Source organism: Amphiura filiformis, chromosome 3, assembly GCF_039555335.1.
Source record: "Amphiura filiformis chromosome 3, Afil_fr2py, whole genome shotgun sequence".
NCBI classification, from domain to species: domain Eukaryota; kingdom Metazoa; phylum Echinodermata; class Ophiuroidea; order Amphilepidida; family Amphiuridae; genus Amphiura; species Amphiura filiformis.
Genome location: NC_092630.1, coordinates 81,858,003 through 81,878,647, shown reverse-complemented (window position 1 = coordinate 81,878,647; position 20,645 = coordinate 81,858,003). Strand labels below are relative to the sequence as shown.

Here is a 20,645-nt window from a genome sequence, read left to right as displayed (position 1 = left end):
ATTACATACAGTAGGATTTACCATGGGATTACACACAGTAGGATTTACCATAGCATTACACACAGTAGGCTTTACCATGGCATTACACACAGTAGGATTTGCCATGGCATTACACACAGTAGGATTTACCATAGCATTACACACAGTAGGATTTACCATAGCATTACACACAGTATGATTTACCATAACATTACACACAGTAGGATTTACCATGGCATTACACACAGTAGGATTTACCATAGCATTACACACAGTAGGATTTACCATGGCATTACACACAGTAGGATTTACAATAGCATTACACACAGTAGGATTTACCATAGCATTACACACAGTACGATTTGCCATGGCATTACACACAGTAGGATTTACCATAGCATTACACACAGTAGGATTTACCATAGCATTACACACAGTATGATTTACCATAGCATTACACACAGTAGGATTTACCATGGCATTACACACAGTAGGATTTACCATACCATTACACACAGTAGGATTTACCATGGCATTACACACAGTAGGATTTGCCATGGCATTAGGCCCTTCGCACTTGATTATTAGTTTCCTGTTTACCGCCCGCGTCCAAAATTGAAAATCTCAAAATAATTAGTTATTTTATTTTTATTTCCAATTTTCTCCTTTAAAAGAACTTTCAACTACTTCTACTTGACATTTTCTGACTTTAATAATATCAACAATAATGATGAGTGAACAAAGAGTACAACTCCACCTTCACTTATTTATAAAATCAAATATTGTTGTGAAATAATTAAATGCCCGCCCTTGTCAAAACGAGTCGATAGTTGCTTGTAATAGTTCAAACCAAATAAAGAAAATAAAAGATAATTAATAATTAATAATTAAAAGTCACCTCGTCCCTTTTTCAAAATCTTAAACAGGAAACTAATAATCAAGTGCGAAGGGCCTTACACACAGTAGGATTTACCATACCATTACACACAGTAGGATTTGCCATGGCATTACACACAGTAGGATTTACCATAGCATTACACACAGTATGATTTACCATAGCATTACACACAGTAGGATTTACCATGGCATTACACACAGTAGGATTTACCATACCATTACACACAGTAGGATTTACCATACCATTACACACAGTAGGATTTACCATACCATTACACACAGTAGTATTTACCTTGGCATTACACACAGTAGGATTTGCCATGGCATTACACACAGTAGGATTTACCATAGCATTACACACAGTAGGATTTACCATGGCATTACACACAGTAGGATTTACCATAGCATTACACACAGTAGGATTTACCATAGCATTACACACAGTATGATTTACCATGACATTACACACAGTAGGATTTACCATGGCATTACACACAGTAGGATTTACCATAGCATTACACACAGTAGGATTTACCATAGCATTACACACAGTACGATTTACCATAGCATTACACTCAGTAGGATTTACCATAGCATTACACACAGTACGATTTACCATAGCATTACACACAGTACGATTTACCATAGCATTACACAGTTGGATTTACCATAGCATTACACACAGTATGATTTACCATGACATTACACACAGTAGGATTTACCATGGCATTACACAGTTGGATTTACCATAGCATTACACACAGTATGATTTACCATGGCAGTACACACAGTAGGATTAACCATACCAGTACACACAGTAGGATTTACCATGGCATTACACACAGTAGGATTTACCATGGCATTACACACAGTACGATATACCATGGCATTCCACACAGTAGGATTTACCATAGCATTACACACAGTACGATTTACCATGGCATTACACACAGTAAGATTTACCATGGTATTACACACAGTACGATTTACCATAGCATTACACACAGTACGATTTACCATGGCATTCTACACATACAATTTTGAGTCGGTACTCTTTGATCCTTATTTTGTTACAAAGCCAATCTCACATTTTGATTTCCTTCCTATATGTGCAAAATTCTATCCATTAAAGTTTTATATTAAAAAAAAGAGGTCTTGAGTTTCTTGAGGACCTGAATTCTTTGATTTTTGTTTTATAGAGTCTAGAAAACAGCATATGAAGATTGATTCTTCACAATCAATTCAACTGTAAGAGTGTTTTAATGGCATCTTTTCCAAAGCAGTATAGCACACATCAAAAGCTTGTCCCAGTTATCAAAAAATATCTGCCGATGTCCTAGTTTGGCTTGCCTGAATCCATAAACTTTACATATTGCTGTAGAATCCTTATACTGGCTGTTTGAAATCACACATTTTTGGTGCAACATTTGAGAGTAGTTTTCACAACACTGCAGGGCATGGCTTTTACAAAACTGCTTTTGTTTTTAGTTGGAACCAGTACTTTACACCCAAGTACAGGTGCTGTATTTAACAGCATGTATTGCTCCTTTTGGTTGCTTCTACTCTTTCTGACTAGATAATTCAGTTAATATTAAATCAACATTCATCGGATATAATCAAATTGAACTCCATGGTTCATGCCACATAATCATACGGTCAATAGCTTAGACGCCAATAAATTGTACAGATAAAATTCCCTATTTGCACATGAAATTGTAATTTCATGAATTACAATTGTGAATCACTAAAGCTTCAGTTGACTAAGCTCAAGAGTTATGAAAAAGAATCAGTTGAAGTCAAATAAATATGAAAATGATCATCCCATAAATCCATCTAGTAGTTTTTGATTTGATTCAATTGATGACCTGCATTCAGCTCTAGTCTGATTATATCCCGTCTCCTCCGCTTACAAACATCATCCACAATTTCAATTATTCCATCATTTTACCCTCTCTATCTTATTATATTTAGCCCAGATAGAGTTTCAGGCACCAGGTGGTTGCTCAAAGTGATTTGTCATTTTCTTATTCTGAATCAGGTGTGTTGAATTTTATGAAGATTTTTAGCAGTAATATCCAATCCATATTCATTTTCAACAAGTTTCACAAGTAGCTTTTGGTTCATTAGTTCTGGATTATTATCATAATTAAAACTTCAGTGGTCAATATGGTTCCATCATTTCTTTTCTTTCTGTTTTGTTCTATATCAAAAAATATTTATATGTGCTCATGGATGCACTTGTGCGTGGAAATCATTGAGGGCTTGTTTTCTTTTTATGATGGTAACATGAAATGAAAACCATTGATCAATACTCAAATGTTGCAATGTCAGCTAAAAATCCAGGAAGAAAACCTTCTTTTTATATAGTTATTCCGACTGTCATTTAAGAGCCACAAGATCCACAGGACTCAAATTTGATTTTTGATAATTTCTTGAGTAACAAATTTGATTTTCGCAAATAGCTGTGTGATGTATATATATGTATTATACCTGAGAGCTACTTTTATCAGACAACTGACACCTACGCATGTAGAAAGAGAGATGAAGATGAAAGCAAATCTGATAAATTGCTGTCTGATGTGTTATTCAACTCTCTACAACCCCTCCTGATGTTCCTTGAAACAAAAAACAAGAAAATATTGTGCGACAAGATCTGCTCTAATCGGGCTAAAGTCTGCAATAATGAAACTGAGATATAGGCAAAATTGAGGAGAAAAAACAATAGAAAAACTTAAGAAAATGGACATATAAAAGGTGCATAACTTTGCCACCAAGTATTCAAGCGACCTGGGGATTTAACATCAGTAATTGTATGTACTGAGCAAGTTAGTAATGGTATAGTAACTCATTTTTCAAAATTTCCGACATTGGTCTGAGTGGATCAGATTGGGTGATATAATGTACATTTGATCCATTCTGGGAGATGCCTCACTTACATGTGATGGGTCACATAAAATCCCACTAACGTGCAAAGAATCGAAAGGTTCAATGCCCCATGATATGTCACGTCTCAATTCTTAATTCATTCTGTGAAAATATTCTATATGCACTTGAGGTTAACAATTCAGAACAATGCTGTATAATTCCCATTTGTTCATCTTCTATCAAAACTAACATATAGACAACTTTGTCCTTGATTCATATAAAAGCACAATTTGAAAATTGACTTCCTGATAACTTTCAATGCTATTCAAATAAATCAAATAATATAAGCATGCTTGAAAGAAAATTAAAACTGGTCAACAAAACGTGCGTGTTTAATCAGAATTTCAAGGAAATCATTTCCATCAGAATAGATTAACTGACTGCCATACTTTATATATTTTGTAAAATTACAAATTTATCAAATGTTTTAATAACAGTAAATATCGGGTTATTAAAAGATTAAAATGTTTTAAAATTTGGTCTTAAAAATGTTTTTATAATGTTGACAAAGTGTTTTTGTAATTTTTCTCAAACTTTAAAAATGTTCTGAAAACATTTTATAACCATTATGTAACCCAACATTTAAATGTTTTTAGCAACCTTTGTGCAAGCTGTGTCCTTGCTATGCTATGCTGCTGGCAAAGTGAGTAGCCTATATATTTATTTGCTGTAGAAGTAGTGAACAGTGGTGAATCCTTAATTGGTCAACATACTAGATACTATACACTTCCGATAAAGTTTTTTCTGTAATGGATCCGAGATTATCTGAGTGTTGTTGACTACATAATATCTTCTACCAACCGGTGTGATAACAATCTCTTCAATCATTGCATATATCATCAATCACTGACTGACACAGCTAGCCACATATCTACACATAATTCCTGTGTAAGGTGTATTGTTTCATCATGATATTCTAGAAAGATGTCACTGCAGATAATTTTCAACAGATTGAGGTATCATAGGTGAAAAGATACATCAAGCACATTGACTTTCACTTATTTTTTTTCTAAATGTATTATTTGCAGATATTAGATGCATGCTTGCATCATTTAACCAATGCTAATGTTACACAAATATATCAAAACCTAGGTAAAGGGTTCTGTACATTCGCTATTTGTCTGCTAAGAATCGGCAAAAAGCTGAATTCGACCACAAAATTGACAGTAAGATACACCCTTTTGGCATGTGATGCACCATGCAGGTGAACAGAACCCTATAGCTATGATTACTATTTCTCATCAGAACTGGTCACAAATAATTCAATTACTTCATTCTGAATGCCCTGATAGCGTATGATTTTTAATGGCCTTCCTTGCTTTCTTGTCTTCTATTTAAACATGTATGAACACACACGCTCTACATGATTGGACATGACAAAGCTATTATTATTACAGCAGTTTGAAGTCTCATTGCTGACACATGTTACAATAAATACCGATAGATAACGAGTTTTGATTTGACACAGGTGGATATACAGAATGCCAATCCTATAGCAATCATTTTGCATCATTTGCATTGCTCTTTCTTTGTTAATCCACAAGCAGGATAAATAACCTATTGTTATGGCAGGTGCTTTAAACCTTCAAGCATAATATTTTACTTTCACCGATGAAAATGTACAATTTGTGTGAATATGTGGCTCAAAAACCTTCACGAGTATGTTAGACCACCAATTTTTATGAAGCACATAAGCATTCAATGTGTTCTTGATACAATTACAAACATGCTCTTTTTGTCATATTTCTAAAGAGTGATAGCAATTACCATTTATGTTTAGTTTTATTCCAATGAAATGTTTGTTTTTTAAGCAAAATTTCTCTATCAAATTGAGCTGTAAACATCAAACAGAAACAACAATAATATTGATAATGATGATAATCAGGTGTTAACATGTAATGGCAAATTTAAAGCATATGTAGATAAATGCACACAATTTAAATAATTTTTCTATTCACAAGTGGCCTGGCAGATGATTGACCTGATATATTGCCAGCCATACCATCCACCTGCTTTCTAGCAGTGTTTTGTCATCTGTAATTCAACTGACAATTTGACAGGTTTGTCAACATCATAATTGCATCATAATTCTACAAAAAGTCATTCTTCACCTGGTTCAATCAAATATATTCCAACTTCAACAGATACAGTATAACGAAAAAAAGACCCCCTAAAATATAAACACTTTTTTTAAACAGTTATAAATGTTTAAAACTCAGAGATGACCTTTAAATTGAACCAGTTGGTTACTTCCTTTATCTATAGCCAATGGTTGGGATTCCGAAAGGTGGTTTAACTTAAGCCGGTGCTAACTTAAACCTGGGTCTAACTAGTCCCGGCTTAAGTCTAAACCTAGGTTTAAGGTATTTTACGATTCCGCAAGCTCGGACTAGTTAGACCTGGGTTTAAACCTAGGTTTAAACTTAGACCTGGTTTCGTAGCCGCATAGTACTAACTGTGGTGTATACTATTATGCATATTACACGGAACGTTGTGCATGGGTATGATGTTCCAATTAATTTAAAAGGCTATATTATAGGCATTTGCGTAGGAAATTGTGAATAAACAGCAGGTAGTAGGGCCTGGATTTGTTATCTTTTTCATGTTTCTGAGTTTATTGATGAAAATGATTAATTTTTTAAAAACCAAATGAAATCCACAAAAGCTCAGTCTTATTTTAGGCCTACTAAAAAACCTGTCATTTTCCCAGGTTTTTTTTAACAACACCCACGTTGCATCATTGTATTTATAGGCCTAACAGTGATTAAGCTCAAATGGTATTTTCTAAATTTCTGATTTTGCACGTAGGCCTATAATACCGGTGCAATTATAATTATGAAGCTGTGGGAGATGGGGGGGGGGGTGTTTTGGCAAGCCAAAAGAAGAGCAAGCACACTTTACCCAGCTATTTTTGCACACATTTACGAGGCACCTTTTAATAAAAACACTCTAAAAAGGGTTTATCCGGCAGATTATGTAAACGTTTTTTTCCGTTTTCAACATTCATGATCAATATGCTCGCTACGCTCGTATTTGCAAACGGGTTCCCACAAATTTGACATGGTGTGGGGCAAGGGTTTTTTTCAGGCCAAGGGATGGGGAGGAGCGAGACAAGCAAGCTGAGGGGCATACAAAGTGGCACTCCTACGTTTGGAATTTTCCGCCGTAGAAAGGTTAATAGGATTACGGAATAGGCTACCCTCCGTGCTGTCCGTTGATACCGTTCGTTACAACTATCGAGGAGGCTATGGCAAGTATATTGCACAATAGAACAGAAAAACCTGGTTTTTCGTCGATAAACCTGGTTTTCAATCGAAAAACCTGGTTTTTCAAATCGAAAAACCAGGTTTATCAATTCGATTGTCAGAGTTTTTTGATAAACTTGGTTTTTCGGCTGATAAACCAGGTTTATCAAAAACTATGACAATCCAATCGATAAACTTGGTTTTTCGATTTGATAAACCTGGTTTTTTAATTTTTAAAACCAGGTTTTTTTAATTTGATTGTCATAGTTTTTGAGAAACCAGGTTTATCGGCCGAGAAACCTGGTTTTTCACTGATAAACTTGGTTTTTCAATTCGATTGTCATAGTTTTTATTGATAAACCTGGTTTTTCAATCAAAAAACCAGGTTTTTCGATTCGATTGTCATAGTTTTTGAAAAACCAGGTTTATCGACCGAGAAACCTGGTTTTTCGCCGATAAACTTGGTTTTTCAATTCGATTGTCATAGTTTTTTTGATAAACCTGGTTTTTCAATCGAAAAACCAGGTTTTTCAATTTGATTGTCATAGTTTTGATAAACCAAGTTTATCGACCGAGAAACCTGTTTTTCCTGATAAACTTGGTTTTTCAAATTCGATTGTCATAGTTTTTGAAAAACCAGGTTTATCGACCGAGAAACCTGGTTTTTCGCCGATAAACTTGGTTTTTCAAGTCGATTGTCATAGTTTTTTTGATAAACCTGGTTTTTCAATCGCAAAAACCAGGTTTTTTGAATTCGATTGTCATAGTTTTTGATTAACCTGGTTTATCAAAAAAACAACTATGACAATCGAATACTATACGCTGCACTCCCGATTGCACTTAGGCTAGATCCTCCAGGCCTCGAATACCGTACTCACGCATCGGCCGCTTCACTGTGTTGTATTGAGGACTGGAGTAGGGCCTGGACTGGAGCAAACAACGCTTCGAAAATATGAATATTGAGTAGATTTTGATTACGTCATTGATTTCAGAGGCGGGAATATAAAAACAACAGGCGCTTATGAAGCCGAGTGGATTTGCTGATTTATTGTGGTTTGTATGCGCTACATAGGCCTACAAGGAGCTTGAAAACAAACTGTCGAGTACCACAACCCGTTACCGCATCGATTCCCCTGGTACTGTACACTCCATGCCAGCAAATTTTCAGCAATTTTCCGTCCGCCATTTAGTGATAAATCATGATGTGCTTACAGGTTTTTAACATGATATTGGTAGGATGGATGTGGAATCTTCAAGGGGTATATGTAAGAGCACCTTTACCAAATCGGCAGGAGCGATGAAATACCAGATTCAGGCGTGCTTGCCTTTATAAAATGGGGACGGAAAAAGAAGAAAAAGAGAAAAGAAGGAAGGAGAGGAGAGAAGAGAAGGGAAGGGAGAAGGAGAGGGAGAAAAAGAGAAGGAAATGGGGGAAAGAGAGGAGATAGGAGAGGACGAGGAAGCAGAGAGAAAGAAAGAAAGAGGGAGGGAGAAGAAAAAGGGGAGAAGGAGATTTAACCTAAAAATTTGGCTCACTTTCATTCTTCGCTGGCAAGCCTTCGTTATTTACCAAAACAAATAGACTGGCGTGCTACACACACGCGATATTGCGATAAAAAAGAATAGGGACGATAACGACGTTTTAGGGACGATAAAGACGTTTGCCCCTCGGACTGACAATGCTGGCTACTGCGCCTGTTTGTGTATCTATACAGCACCCAAACCGGCTTCACAGATTCGGCGAGCAGGGCGCTCTATCCTTTCTACCTCGTTGATCACACCATGCCCAGCGCCATGAAGTGTGTCGCCATTACTAATGGTTTGGAAATTCCGGTTTTTCGAGGAGCATTCGATTGTCATACAATGTAGTTTTTGATAAACCTGGTTTTTGAATTCGATTGTCATAGTTTTTCGAAAAACCAGGTTTATCGACCGAGAAACCTGGTTGTTCGAATTCGATTGTCGTAGTTTTTGAAAAACCAGGTTTATCGACCGAGAAACCTGGTTTTTGGTCGATAAACTTGGTTTTTCAAATCGATTGTCATAGTTTTTTTTTATTTATCCTGGTTTTTCAATCGAAAAACCAGGTTTTTCAATTCGATTGTCATAGTTTTTGAAAAACCAGGTTTATCGACCGAGCAACCTGGTTTTTCGCCGATAAAGTTGGTTTTCAAATCGATTGTCATAGTTTTTTTTGATAAACTGGTTTTCAAGTTTTTCAAATTCGATTGTCATAGTTTTTGATAAACCAGGTTTATCGACCGAGAAACCAGGTTTTTCGAAAAACTATGACAATCGAATTCAAAAAACCTGGTTTTTCGTTTGAAAAACCAGGTTTATCAGTGAAAAACCAAGTTTATCGGCGAAAAACCAGGTTTCTCGGCCGAAAAACCTGGTTTCTCGATCGAAAAACCAGGTTTTTCGATCGAAAAACCAGGTTTATCTACGAAAAACCAGGTTTTTCTGTTCTATTGTGCAATATACTTGCCATAGGAGGCATGACATGGTTCTCTCTTTTTACGGACAGCGCGGAGAGTAGGCCTATATAATTATACATGCCTGGTGTATCCTATCGCAGGCATAAAATAGCTATAATTAAGAATATTAAATCAAAACACTGACCTATAACAATAAAAAGTGCAAACTGTATAACATATTTATTTTATTATTATTGTTTTACATGATATACATAATCCATGACTTCAAATAGTGAGGAAGTAAACTACCTTGTATTTCATTTCATTTCATTTCATATTTATTTAGTCTTATCAACAACAACAATTGACATTTTAAAAGGCACATATAGAAAATACTTAAATACATTTTATAAAAACAGAATAAGAATATAAACAGCACATATTTATAGAAAGCACGTTGATAAGACCAAGGATAGCCCAAAAAGCCATGGAGGCTTATTTCCATTGGGGTCCTTTAAAAGGGGACAACATCAATGACAAAAGAAGGAAACAAACGAAACAGTCAAGTACTAGAACTACCCCCTTCTTGTGATCTTGCTTTTGTAGCAAGATGAGCTTTTACTTCTTTTTTGAAGTTGGCATAGCCATTGATGGATTTAATATTGCTTGGGAGACAGTTCCAGGCCTTGACTGTAGTGTATTGGAAGGTGGTACTACCAATTTGCCCATGAAACTTTGGAACAACAAAATTGAGGTGGCTATCCCTGGTATTATACCGGTGTCTTTCAGTTACTTTTATAAAATGGTCACTCAGATAATCTGGAGACATGTTATTAAAAATTTTAAAAGCATGGTTAAGCTTCAATTGTTTAACTCTATCAACAGTATTTAAAAACTCAAGCCTATCAATAATAAAACTAGAAATGAATGCATTCGTTTCATGTAGCATAGAGATTTTTATTAATTAATTAATTTATTTATTAAGATTATGTTAGGCCTACTGTCATGTCATGTCATATGGGCGTCGATCCGTTCTGAAAATAGAGGAGAGGGCACGGATGTGAAAAGCCATGTCAGCGCCGCACGTACGTATGAGAGGGATGTGCCCCTTCAGAAGTTGAAAAGCAAAATTTGGTGGACATTTTACATTATTTTTTGTGCTTGCGTTATATCGATAGGGGCCTAATCACACACAAAAAACCCAGAAAACACAAAACAAATACACATTTACTTGTAACTTTTTTATTCAGTTATCAAAATGTGAGGGGGCATAGGCCTACTCGGACATTTGATATTATGTCCCCCTCCAGGATTGACGCCCGGGATTGACGCCCATTAATCCTATTGAGGTCATTTAAAGACCATTTAATAAGCTCTTTAATATAAGGTATGATTCTACAATACAGGAGAAACTTCAAATTTTCATTCTCATCCCTAATAATAGTGTGTGAGACATGCAACGTACAAAACTTAATTAGGCCGTATAAAATTAATGTTTTGGTTCTCGTCCCCTCCCTCCTCAATTTCTGGGATTTGTCAGATTTTTTTTTTTTTATTTTTTAATTATTTTAGACTTTGGAATGATTTATGAATTTTTCATACATATAAATAAGTTTATTAGAGAACAAGGATATCTTCCAAGTCTTTTTGTGGTACTCTAGGGGGTTTATCCCTCAGAATATCACATTTGAAAAAAAAAAGTGCCTCATCGTTTCCTCGAGCACTGTTGGAAAAGACAGTGCTGATTTTACATTGAAAAAAACACACAAAAAAAAACACCTCCCTCCCTCATCAATTCATGAAAATCCTCTGGACGAGAACCAAAATATTAATTTTATATGGCCCAATTTTATCTTTGTCTTCATTTCCATTTATACACAAACTAGTATTCCGGAGTAATAAATATCGATACCAAAAGTCTCATATCATGTTAGTGTTACACTATTAGGCTTCAAGGCCTATAACATTCAGCAAGGTAAAAAAGTTTCCTGATAAAACACTTGGTTGTAGGTAACTGCTCATCGGTTCTGTACTTCAAACTTTGACGGCCAGTGGATCTCAGCCGGGGATCACGGTTACTTCATCATGTAGATTGTTCTGTATTAATGACAGAAAGAAAAAAATAGACATTTATGTTTAAAATATGAATTAGACCTAGGCCTATATCCAAATCTTGTCACAGCTCCCCCCCCCCCCACACACGCCCCCACACACCGACACACACCCACTCTCAATTTTGAGGTTTTGGCATGTGAAGACAATTTTCTCATAATTGCTGTTGAGATTTTTCTTTTAATAGGCCTAGGCCTGGTATCATATTCATGAACAAAAATTATATAAAGATTTGTACGAAGTCTAATTTCAATTTATGCATTCTAGTTTTTGGAAAAAGCACTTTTTCAAAACATTTCAAAAGTAACACACAAAAAGTGAAAATTAGAGCAAAATTCTGGCATATACTCAAGATTTTGAATGCTTAGACATGTTCCCAGTCTTTGATTTTTGTGACTCGATTGTCAGAAAACATGTCGAAAATGCATGTTTTTGGCTTCTTTTTTCAAGAAAATAGTGAACTTTTTTTATTATCTACAGTCAGTACCAAATGAATGATTACGATTGAGCTATGTTTCATTTCTCAAACTTGATAAATGTTTTTTTAATCCAAAAAAATCAGTGCTTTATTTTTCTGGAATGGGGGAGTAGATTATCATTACCTCACACCTTGTACCTTAATTGTCATACTTTTAAACTTACCAAAATAACCTCAAGTTATGGTGCATGGGAATCATCCATATCACTCAGATTGGAAAACATTCCTCTTGACATGACATTGATAGTTTGACCTGTAAAAGGGAAAAAACAAAGCATACCATTTTATTTGTCAAAGGTGCTGCTGTTAATCAGTCACAGAGTTTCATTTAAAATTTGCAATTGAATAAATGTAGTAATATTACCAGTAATATTTAGGCCTACATGATCATGATGGTATCTCAAAATCATACTTCAGTGAGCACTGAGAATTCACAGTCTATTTTATTACACGCCTGATATTTAATATGCCTGTTGGACCAAACTTTCATAATACCACGATGAATACCCTACATAGGCCCTATGTTTACAGGCTGGCTAGGCCTGGACTCAGCCTGTTCCAGGCTTATTATTGAACTTAAAGCACCGCCTAATTAACTATTTTAATATGAAATCTACGTTTGTTATTTTGTCTGGCACAAGTCCAGGCCTAGCCAGCCTGTAAATATAGGGCCTATGTAGGGCATGTCATCACATATATGCCAAAATGGTACAGACCGGTAAGGCTAGGGCCTAGGATGTTCCACTACCAAGCTTGAACTTAAAGCCATGTCTATTTTGTACATGGACAAAATCCCTACATCTTGAAGAACATATGCCTACGGAAAATATCTGTCTAGTGGGTACCGGTATTGATACAGTTTGTGCCTAGGCTACAGCCCATGATAGCCTAGCCCTAGGCTAGCCAGCTAGAACCATCATGACCAGGGCCGCCTGATGGGGTATAGGCCTAAACGTTTTACTTCTACGTCATGACATCACTCTACAAGTAACTCCTGAGTCCTTACATCTTTATTTCAAGCTGGAACTCATTGGGAAAAAAGCCCGGATTTCGATAAATAAGGGAACATTGAAAAAGCTTTGTCCGAGCTTCGTTTTTCTGATAAAAATCCACAAAGCCTCGGCTAGGCTTTTCTCGTGTACACGGGGTATTTACTATTTACATGTAATTTGTTAAGCCTAGCCTAATCGATTCCTATATAGCTTGACTAAAAACTATACCACAGCCTAAAATCGCCACCAATAATGAGTGAAGATTTACATATATAGCGGCTTTTAAAAACAGTATTAATATGTCACGAATAAGCTGACGTTTCTTACCTTTACTGTCAAGATGCGGCCCTATGCTATTGCACTGTGCCGTGAGTACCGGGTGTCGGTATATGACTGTCACTGCCGTGTATTGCACTGCCACTGCCGTGTATTGCACTGTCATGTCCATGATTGCAGCTGGTCAAACTCGGGTTACAATTCTTACAACTCTTCTCTATTCATTATGGAACATAATGCTTTTATTATGACTTCCAAAAATTAGTTCTGTGGCACATTTTTCCAGCTGCAAATGCCACGAAGTGCAGTGGTCCGCTTCCGTAACAAGCAGTCTTCCGTGGTTGGCATGCAGACAAAATGCACTTAAACCTGGACTTAAACCTACCCCCTGCCAGGTTTAAGTTAGACCCGGCTTTTGCGACTTTAGTACTCAGCTTTAGACCCAGGTTTAACTTAAACCAGCTACGGAAACGCAACTCGGGTTTAAACCTGGTTTAAACCTGGGTTTAGCTAAACCTAGGTTTAAACCCCCCTTTCGGAATTCCAACCTATATTACTAGTGTTATTTTTAAGGTTCAGTAGTTGTGATTTGACCGCCATGCAGCAATCACTTTTTTCATATTTTTGCTGTGCAATGTTCAATTTCTGGAAATATTTCATTTTTCATTCACATATAGATATTTTTACGGACACTCTCTATACAGCTTCAGTCATATATTGACAGCCCTAATTGTTTTAGGAGTTAAGTGAGGCCTTTCAGATTTTAAATTCAATTAGAACAATGTTATTATGGAGAAAGTAAATTTTGCTCAACTGTATTATATATTTAAAACGTACCTTCCATATTTTTATGGAAGTATATGGATTATAGCTCATAAATACTTTTAAATTACCAATATGTGCCAAAGAAGAAATTGAATGACAACTATTACATCCACTTGCCATATACCACCAATGTGGAAAATCTGGCAAACTTCAAATTTAAACATTTTCCCCCTACTTTTTAAAGGTATTGAAGAAGTGTGAACATCTAAACTGGGTGAAAATTGTAAATTTCAACATTCTCCTATAATGTAGTTTATATCCATAATTGCAAACCATTTACTCAATCTTAACAATTCTTTTCCAATATAAAATTTGATTAATTTGAAAAATAAATTGATGTAGAGAAGAGAAAAGGTCAATAATTACAATTGGTAACCACTTCAAATAAAGCACACTGTTAAGCAACTCAAAAGAGACGAACAATGAGCGTTTTGGTAGGTTACATATGTACATGTATGATAGGAAACGGACATTGTATTATTAATTCATTTTTATTTTAAAAATTAGTTTGATCATTCTTTCTTTCTTTTTCCATTCATTCGTCATGTATTTTACCCATTTTGTTTTAAATTTCAGCAAGAATTAGGTGATGCATGAAGGTGTTCCCTGAACAGATGCAGTGCAGATCAGACATGAGGGTTACTTCAAGAATATAGCATCTGATGTTCTCACAATCCTACTATGCCAGCCAGAGAGAAGTGTTGGGACACTTTCAATAGGGTATTGTAAATGAGCTAGCCCCCATTCCTCCAATCCTGCTCATTACCTGTCATTGAGATTGGCAAGGGATGGGATGGTGTTGATGGAAAGAATTTTCAACATTTGAAATATTTGAAATATTACAGAAATACAGCAATAATAAAGTGCATATTTACTGTTATTGTTTATATATTAGTTAGCTGTGTTGTTTCTTCCCAAATTTTCCTTTAAAAGTTCAAATGAAAACAGCTCCACATGTAGTGGTGTAAATTGTTCACTAATTAACTGCACAGTTTTTCACATTCACAGAAAGAATGTGACACAAACGACTTATAAAGGTGTTTTTATCATGACTTACCATCAATATAGTGAAAATTTGATGTGCATAATAATGAAATCTATGCAAATTCAAATATTAAAATTGACGCAAAATATACAAGAGGGATTAGAGAGAGTGCTATTATTTACACTTTATTTCTATTTTTCACTTGTTTAAAATCCCATTTCCACTGAGTCTTCAAGAGTGAATATGTAATATCTGATGATAGGTTTGAAACGTAAATATCAAAATGCATCTGGATCTATCAGAAAGCCCTAAAGGGTAGAAATGAAATGGAAAGATGCACCGGAGCATCAAAAGTCTGACTTCTAAATGTGCGTGTTTACCTGCTTAGAGACTGACTGGTGTTATATGTGTCTGTTTATGCCTTCCAGCCATGTCTACCAATAAGCACTTTGTTGCATAAGTGCCGACTAAAATCAGCAATGAAACAGACACTTTAGATGTATTTTTAATAAATTCATGATTGAAATTCATCCAAACTTGAAACCTCCTAAATATTCAAAACAATATCAGTTCAATTATGTATTTGTTCAAAATCACACTGTGAATAATTGAAATGCAATCAAAATTATGAATAATATTTGCAAGAAAAACAAGAAATGCTGGATTCTTTAAGCATCTTAGCAGAATGTGAAAAACAAGCATTTTTCAAATAAATCAAGACCATTTTGTCATGGAAGAAATTAATTATACACGCATGAGAATGTGTAATGATGATTATAAGGGTTATGGGGAAGCACCCTGGTGGGGGATCAGGGGTATTAGCCTTAGCCCCCCTCCCCCCAAAAAGAGCAGTTTTAAGAATGTAACCCAATGTGGAGCTACTTCCTGACATTAAACTAAATGCACCATCTACAGCATCTAACAAATGGGAGTGTTGATATTCTTCTAGCCTTTACCCAGTTATTATCTTCAACTAAACCTGACAGCACATTTAATGCAATGAGGCAAATGAGACATTTGTCAAGCAATGTTCTTGCTCATTTAATAATCCACAACACACCAGAAATGATGGCTCCTGAGATATAGGATGCACAATATAATAAAACAAAAGAATTGAACATTTCTTTGGGCAATATCTCTAAATCATTTTAGTGACAAATGCCTTTTTCTACTTGGTTGCATCCAAACATTCGCAATCACTTGTATAGAGTATCGTCCAACAGCCCATAATGGTTCAAACTATTCCTCACAGTGCAGCAAAGGCAATTAGTTCTTGTCAAACATGACTGCCGGTAAAATATAAGGATACGCAGAGTACACAATTACAAAATAACACGGCAACTACCTGACGCTTGGCTCTCGATGTCTCTTGGGACGCATATGATAAATTCTCATAATCTTTTTCTGTTTCATTTTATTTCTAGAATTCTACCTGCTGCCTGTATCTTTTTGAAACATCTGCATCTGTAGTATTCTGTTGTTAACTCCTGTTAAACAGGGTATCCTGAACAAGGAATAGATGTGGTACAAAGCCACTGTCATTTCCATTGACTATAATGGTGTTTACATTAGAGGTGCAATCACAGGTTTGATATATTGGCCATGCATTAAAGCGCTCTCCTTCCAAACAAATGGAAAAGAGCAATTTTACATCTATAGTTATTGACTGTTATGTCTACAGCTTCAGCTAGCTGTATACTTTACTATTAACAATTTTTTGCATTACCAGTGTTCAACAAGTAAAGAACTAGTATCCGAACTACTCCAAACCAAACAAGAAACATGGGAGACCTGCCCTGATATGTTGATGTTCTCAAGAAAAATCTGGCCTAGAATCTGCAGACCTTAGGACAGCAATGAAGGACAGAAAGATGTAGAAAGCAATTGTAGCTTAAGGACACAACTCACTTTTCAAGTAAGCAAGCATTCCCCATGACTTGGGATATCCAAATTTGAATCATGAAACTATGTTTCACACAATGTCACTGTGCATGTTTTGAAGTGAGATACTAAAGGTCCGTTCATACTACGCCGCAATTGTGGTACGTTGCCAATATATCGATTACTTTTTGCCGCAACTCAGGAATGAACTGTGTATAGTCTGTATGCCTTCCTTGAGTCAGTTAACTAAAATCAGGTTTGGCAATTTTCTCAAAAATTACTCATTGTTGAAGGAATCTCTTATATTTTGATGAAATAAAAAACAATGTCTAAATTACTGCCTCAAGGAAGGTATATGGACTAAAGTGAGATTTTCTTGCAGCATCACGGAACTAATTCATCAGATTTGGTAATGAAATTCATGTCAACTTTTAATAACTGCTAAACAGCATAATAACTGCTTAACAAGTTATCCAAAATCAGTGCTTTACTTACTTGGTAATTGTACAGTCTCTAACACATTCACAGCACAATATGGTTCTGACTTCTCACTTGCAGCTGGTTCGATATCTTCCAAGTCCACTTGAAGGACCCGCACTCGTAAGAACACCATGGTGAAACACCTGTTATCCGTCCAGCTTCTGATTAGTTGTTGCTCCTTCAATGGTCGGTGGATTGATTATTCACTCTCTTGTATCAGCTAGTCTGTTGAAGAAATGATAAGAAAAAGAACACAATTTGTTAGAAATCCAGCATATTGATGAGCCAGGTACGTGCAAGCAAGTTGCTTATACAAACTTAATTGAGGGTATAGAACCCTGGATGACTCTCAGTTGTGCATATATTTATACAATACAAACCTGAAATGAGGCATCTGTCTGTGTAACTACTACAGAAATGACAATTCACCAGTGTAATGAAGCAGCGAATAGGAAAATTTGAATTAATACAGTGACTATCCAAAATGGGTCAACTCATAGGTATATACACAGAATATTTGAATAACAATGAGTAATAGCACTCCAAGTATAAGATTTCTGCCAACTTGTATTCCATGAGGTATACTAGCGGCAGCTCATCTTTATCATACTTTGATATACATACTCTAAATAGATCAAATTCAGACTTGTTGCTTAAGGGCTAAAAAAGAAGTTTGTATTGCCCTTTAAAGCTCCAAAGTCAGGGTCGGTCAGTCAGTATTTTTAAAAAAAATGCCAGATACAATGTTAAAAAATGCAAGTTCACCACAAAATAATATGGTAAACAATGATTTTATCGGTTTTGTAATATATCAGAGTTGTGCAGTACAAATTACAAACAGGCAGAACATTTTGCAAATTTGATATCAAATAGGTCTACATGAAAATTTAAAAAACAAAACAAATAAATGCGACCCTACTTTTTTCAGATTTTAGGGTCGGTCTAAAAGGGTAATACAAATCTTTTTTAGGCCTAATTGCATGTACATCAATCTACATGGGCAAGTATAATCAATCCTTTGCTGAAACTATTTTTTCTCATGATGACTTTAAGTGGAGGGCAAATTTGCATGGTGTCCATAAAAAAACAGGCAATGCAATATCTAAAAATTATGTTCAAAATCCATGTGTAATTGGTATACGTGCCTACTCCAAAATGTTGAATGTCAAGATGAGTTACTTAACGTTTATAATGATCATCAAATGTTACATAAAACCAGTAACATTATAGAAGTTTTTAATTGATGGCTAAGAGATCACATATCACATAGAACATGCAGTAAGTTCCGTACAACTGAGATAGCAACTTTAAGATCCTGGTTTCAGATCCCTAAGGTACAAGAAACAAATGTGTTTGATCTTTGGATCGACCGGCGACGCTGCTTCAATACTTATCATTAATGAACTGACAACTAATTAATCAGAATGAATGCTAAATTTATATTGGTCAATATAAATACAGGCAAAGATACATATGTTTATATCACAATTAACAATAGTCAATTAATTGATTTCATAAATAATAATGATCGACCAAGCATTGATGGTCTATCAAAAGATCAAACTTATTTGTTTCTATTGCCTCATAGTCAGCATCTCTCATCACAGTCTGGGTGACAACCAAATTATTGACAGCATTCCTGCTTTGACAGTTGACATTCTAAAATCACAACTTTTCAGTGACTTATTTACTTTTTTGAAAATCACAACTTTTCAGTTATTCTTTGTTCCTTTTATGCAAAATATGCAACAACAAAATGCCTGTTTTGGGGAATTCTTAAAAAAAATTGTCAATGTAAAAAACATCTAAAGAACAACCGATAATGACCTGCAATTTTGAGTAATTTTTGTGTATGTATTGGTGAATTTTGGTCAAATTTGGTTAAAATTTGAATATATTGAATGGCACATCACACATGTAACTTGTAGCTTTTAGACAAATATCCCAAAACCAAATACCAGTTACAGCATTCCTAAGCAACTAATTTGATCAATATTAGCACATTCTGTGATTCCTAAAAAGCAATTAGTTTCTCAGTAACACAAGTTTATCCCTATTTTCAGTAGGTTTAAGCGAGTCTCTCTATGAAAACATCCATCCATTAATTCTATTTTCCTCCTACATCGCAGCAGTAATAATAAGATACTTAAATCAATGCAATTATCACTGATTAATGCTCTATGCCACATGGCATGGGCCAATTGTCTATATAAATACTGTCATTCATTAAAATAAAACAATCGGCTAGTTAATGTTGTGAAGCATTTTGAAACATCTGCTTCCAAGTATGTGTATATTATCATGATACAATAAAGGATAATATTTAATGTGCACAAGTCATTGGCTATAGCATTTCAATTTCACACATATCATGAGATTCAGTACAGGTGCAGTGGTAAAATATTATATGGAAGCTCCAGGCACGATGTGGGCTCAAGTCCTTCAACAGGTGTTATTTTAATATCAATATTCATAATAATATTTATATTTATTTGAATTACCAAAATGCAAACAATATAATACAAGCCAATAAATGGTAATTCAGGAAAGAAAAACAGACTTGTAAGTCCAAACACGGAGTGCTTTCCTTTAATTTTGTTGCTGTTATTTTTATTATTATCATTATTTCTATTTATGTTACGTAAAAAAAAAGGTTTGTCTCAAAGCTCACGAGTGGTTTGAAAACAAATGCGAAATGTGATTTTTTTTTTTTTTAAATTGCCGACCTGGTATTTTTATGATATTTTGAGAAAACAGTCTTATTTTTGCCGATTTTTTTTTTCAAATCGTACGATTTTACGTGTGCAAGCTTTGAGACAAACCGTTTTTTTTTGCCTTGTGGAAAATGGAAAGATTGTTGAAAATAATATAAAAATTGGTTACTTTATTTGGTTATCCTATAGATTGAGATGGCTCACTTAAAGATAAATTTACACTAGATTGGAGGAAAGGGTATTTCCCTACTGTATTCCCTGAAAACACACTGTCCACTCCTGTATGCATTTATCTCACAAGGTAAATAAACACCAAATGACATTTCAATATTGTATGCAGCTTTCTCAGTGATCTACTTTATTTTTTTCATGTAGAGGTTTACTTAGAAGTTTGAACAGGTTTTCATGATTATACATGAAATACAAGATAAGTGGAAAA

General features: G+C 35.1%; 1 protein-coding gene across 6 annotated transcripts in view; it reads right to left on the bottom strand.

The window, feature by feature from the left end:
* LOC140149254 (protein kinase C delta type-like) overlaps positions 1-20,645 on the bottom strand; it is a 245,718-nt gene that overhangs the window by 60,750 nt on the left and 164,323 nt on the right. For all 6 annotated transcript variants that reach the window (XM_072171491.1, XM_072171497.1, XM_072171492.1 and 3 more), the window contains one exon: positions 17,508-17,717. In XM_072171491.1, coding sequence (XP_072027592.1) covers positions 17,508-17,625 — 118 coding nt within the window. In that variant the 5' untranslated portion in view covers positions 17,626-17,717. The remainder of the gene's footprint in view (positions 1-17,507; positions 17,718-20,645) is intronic.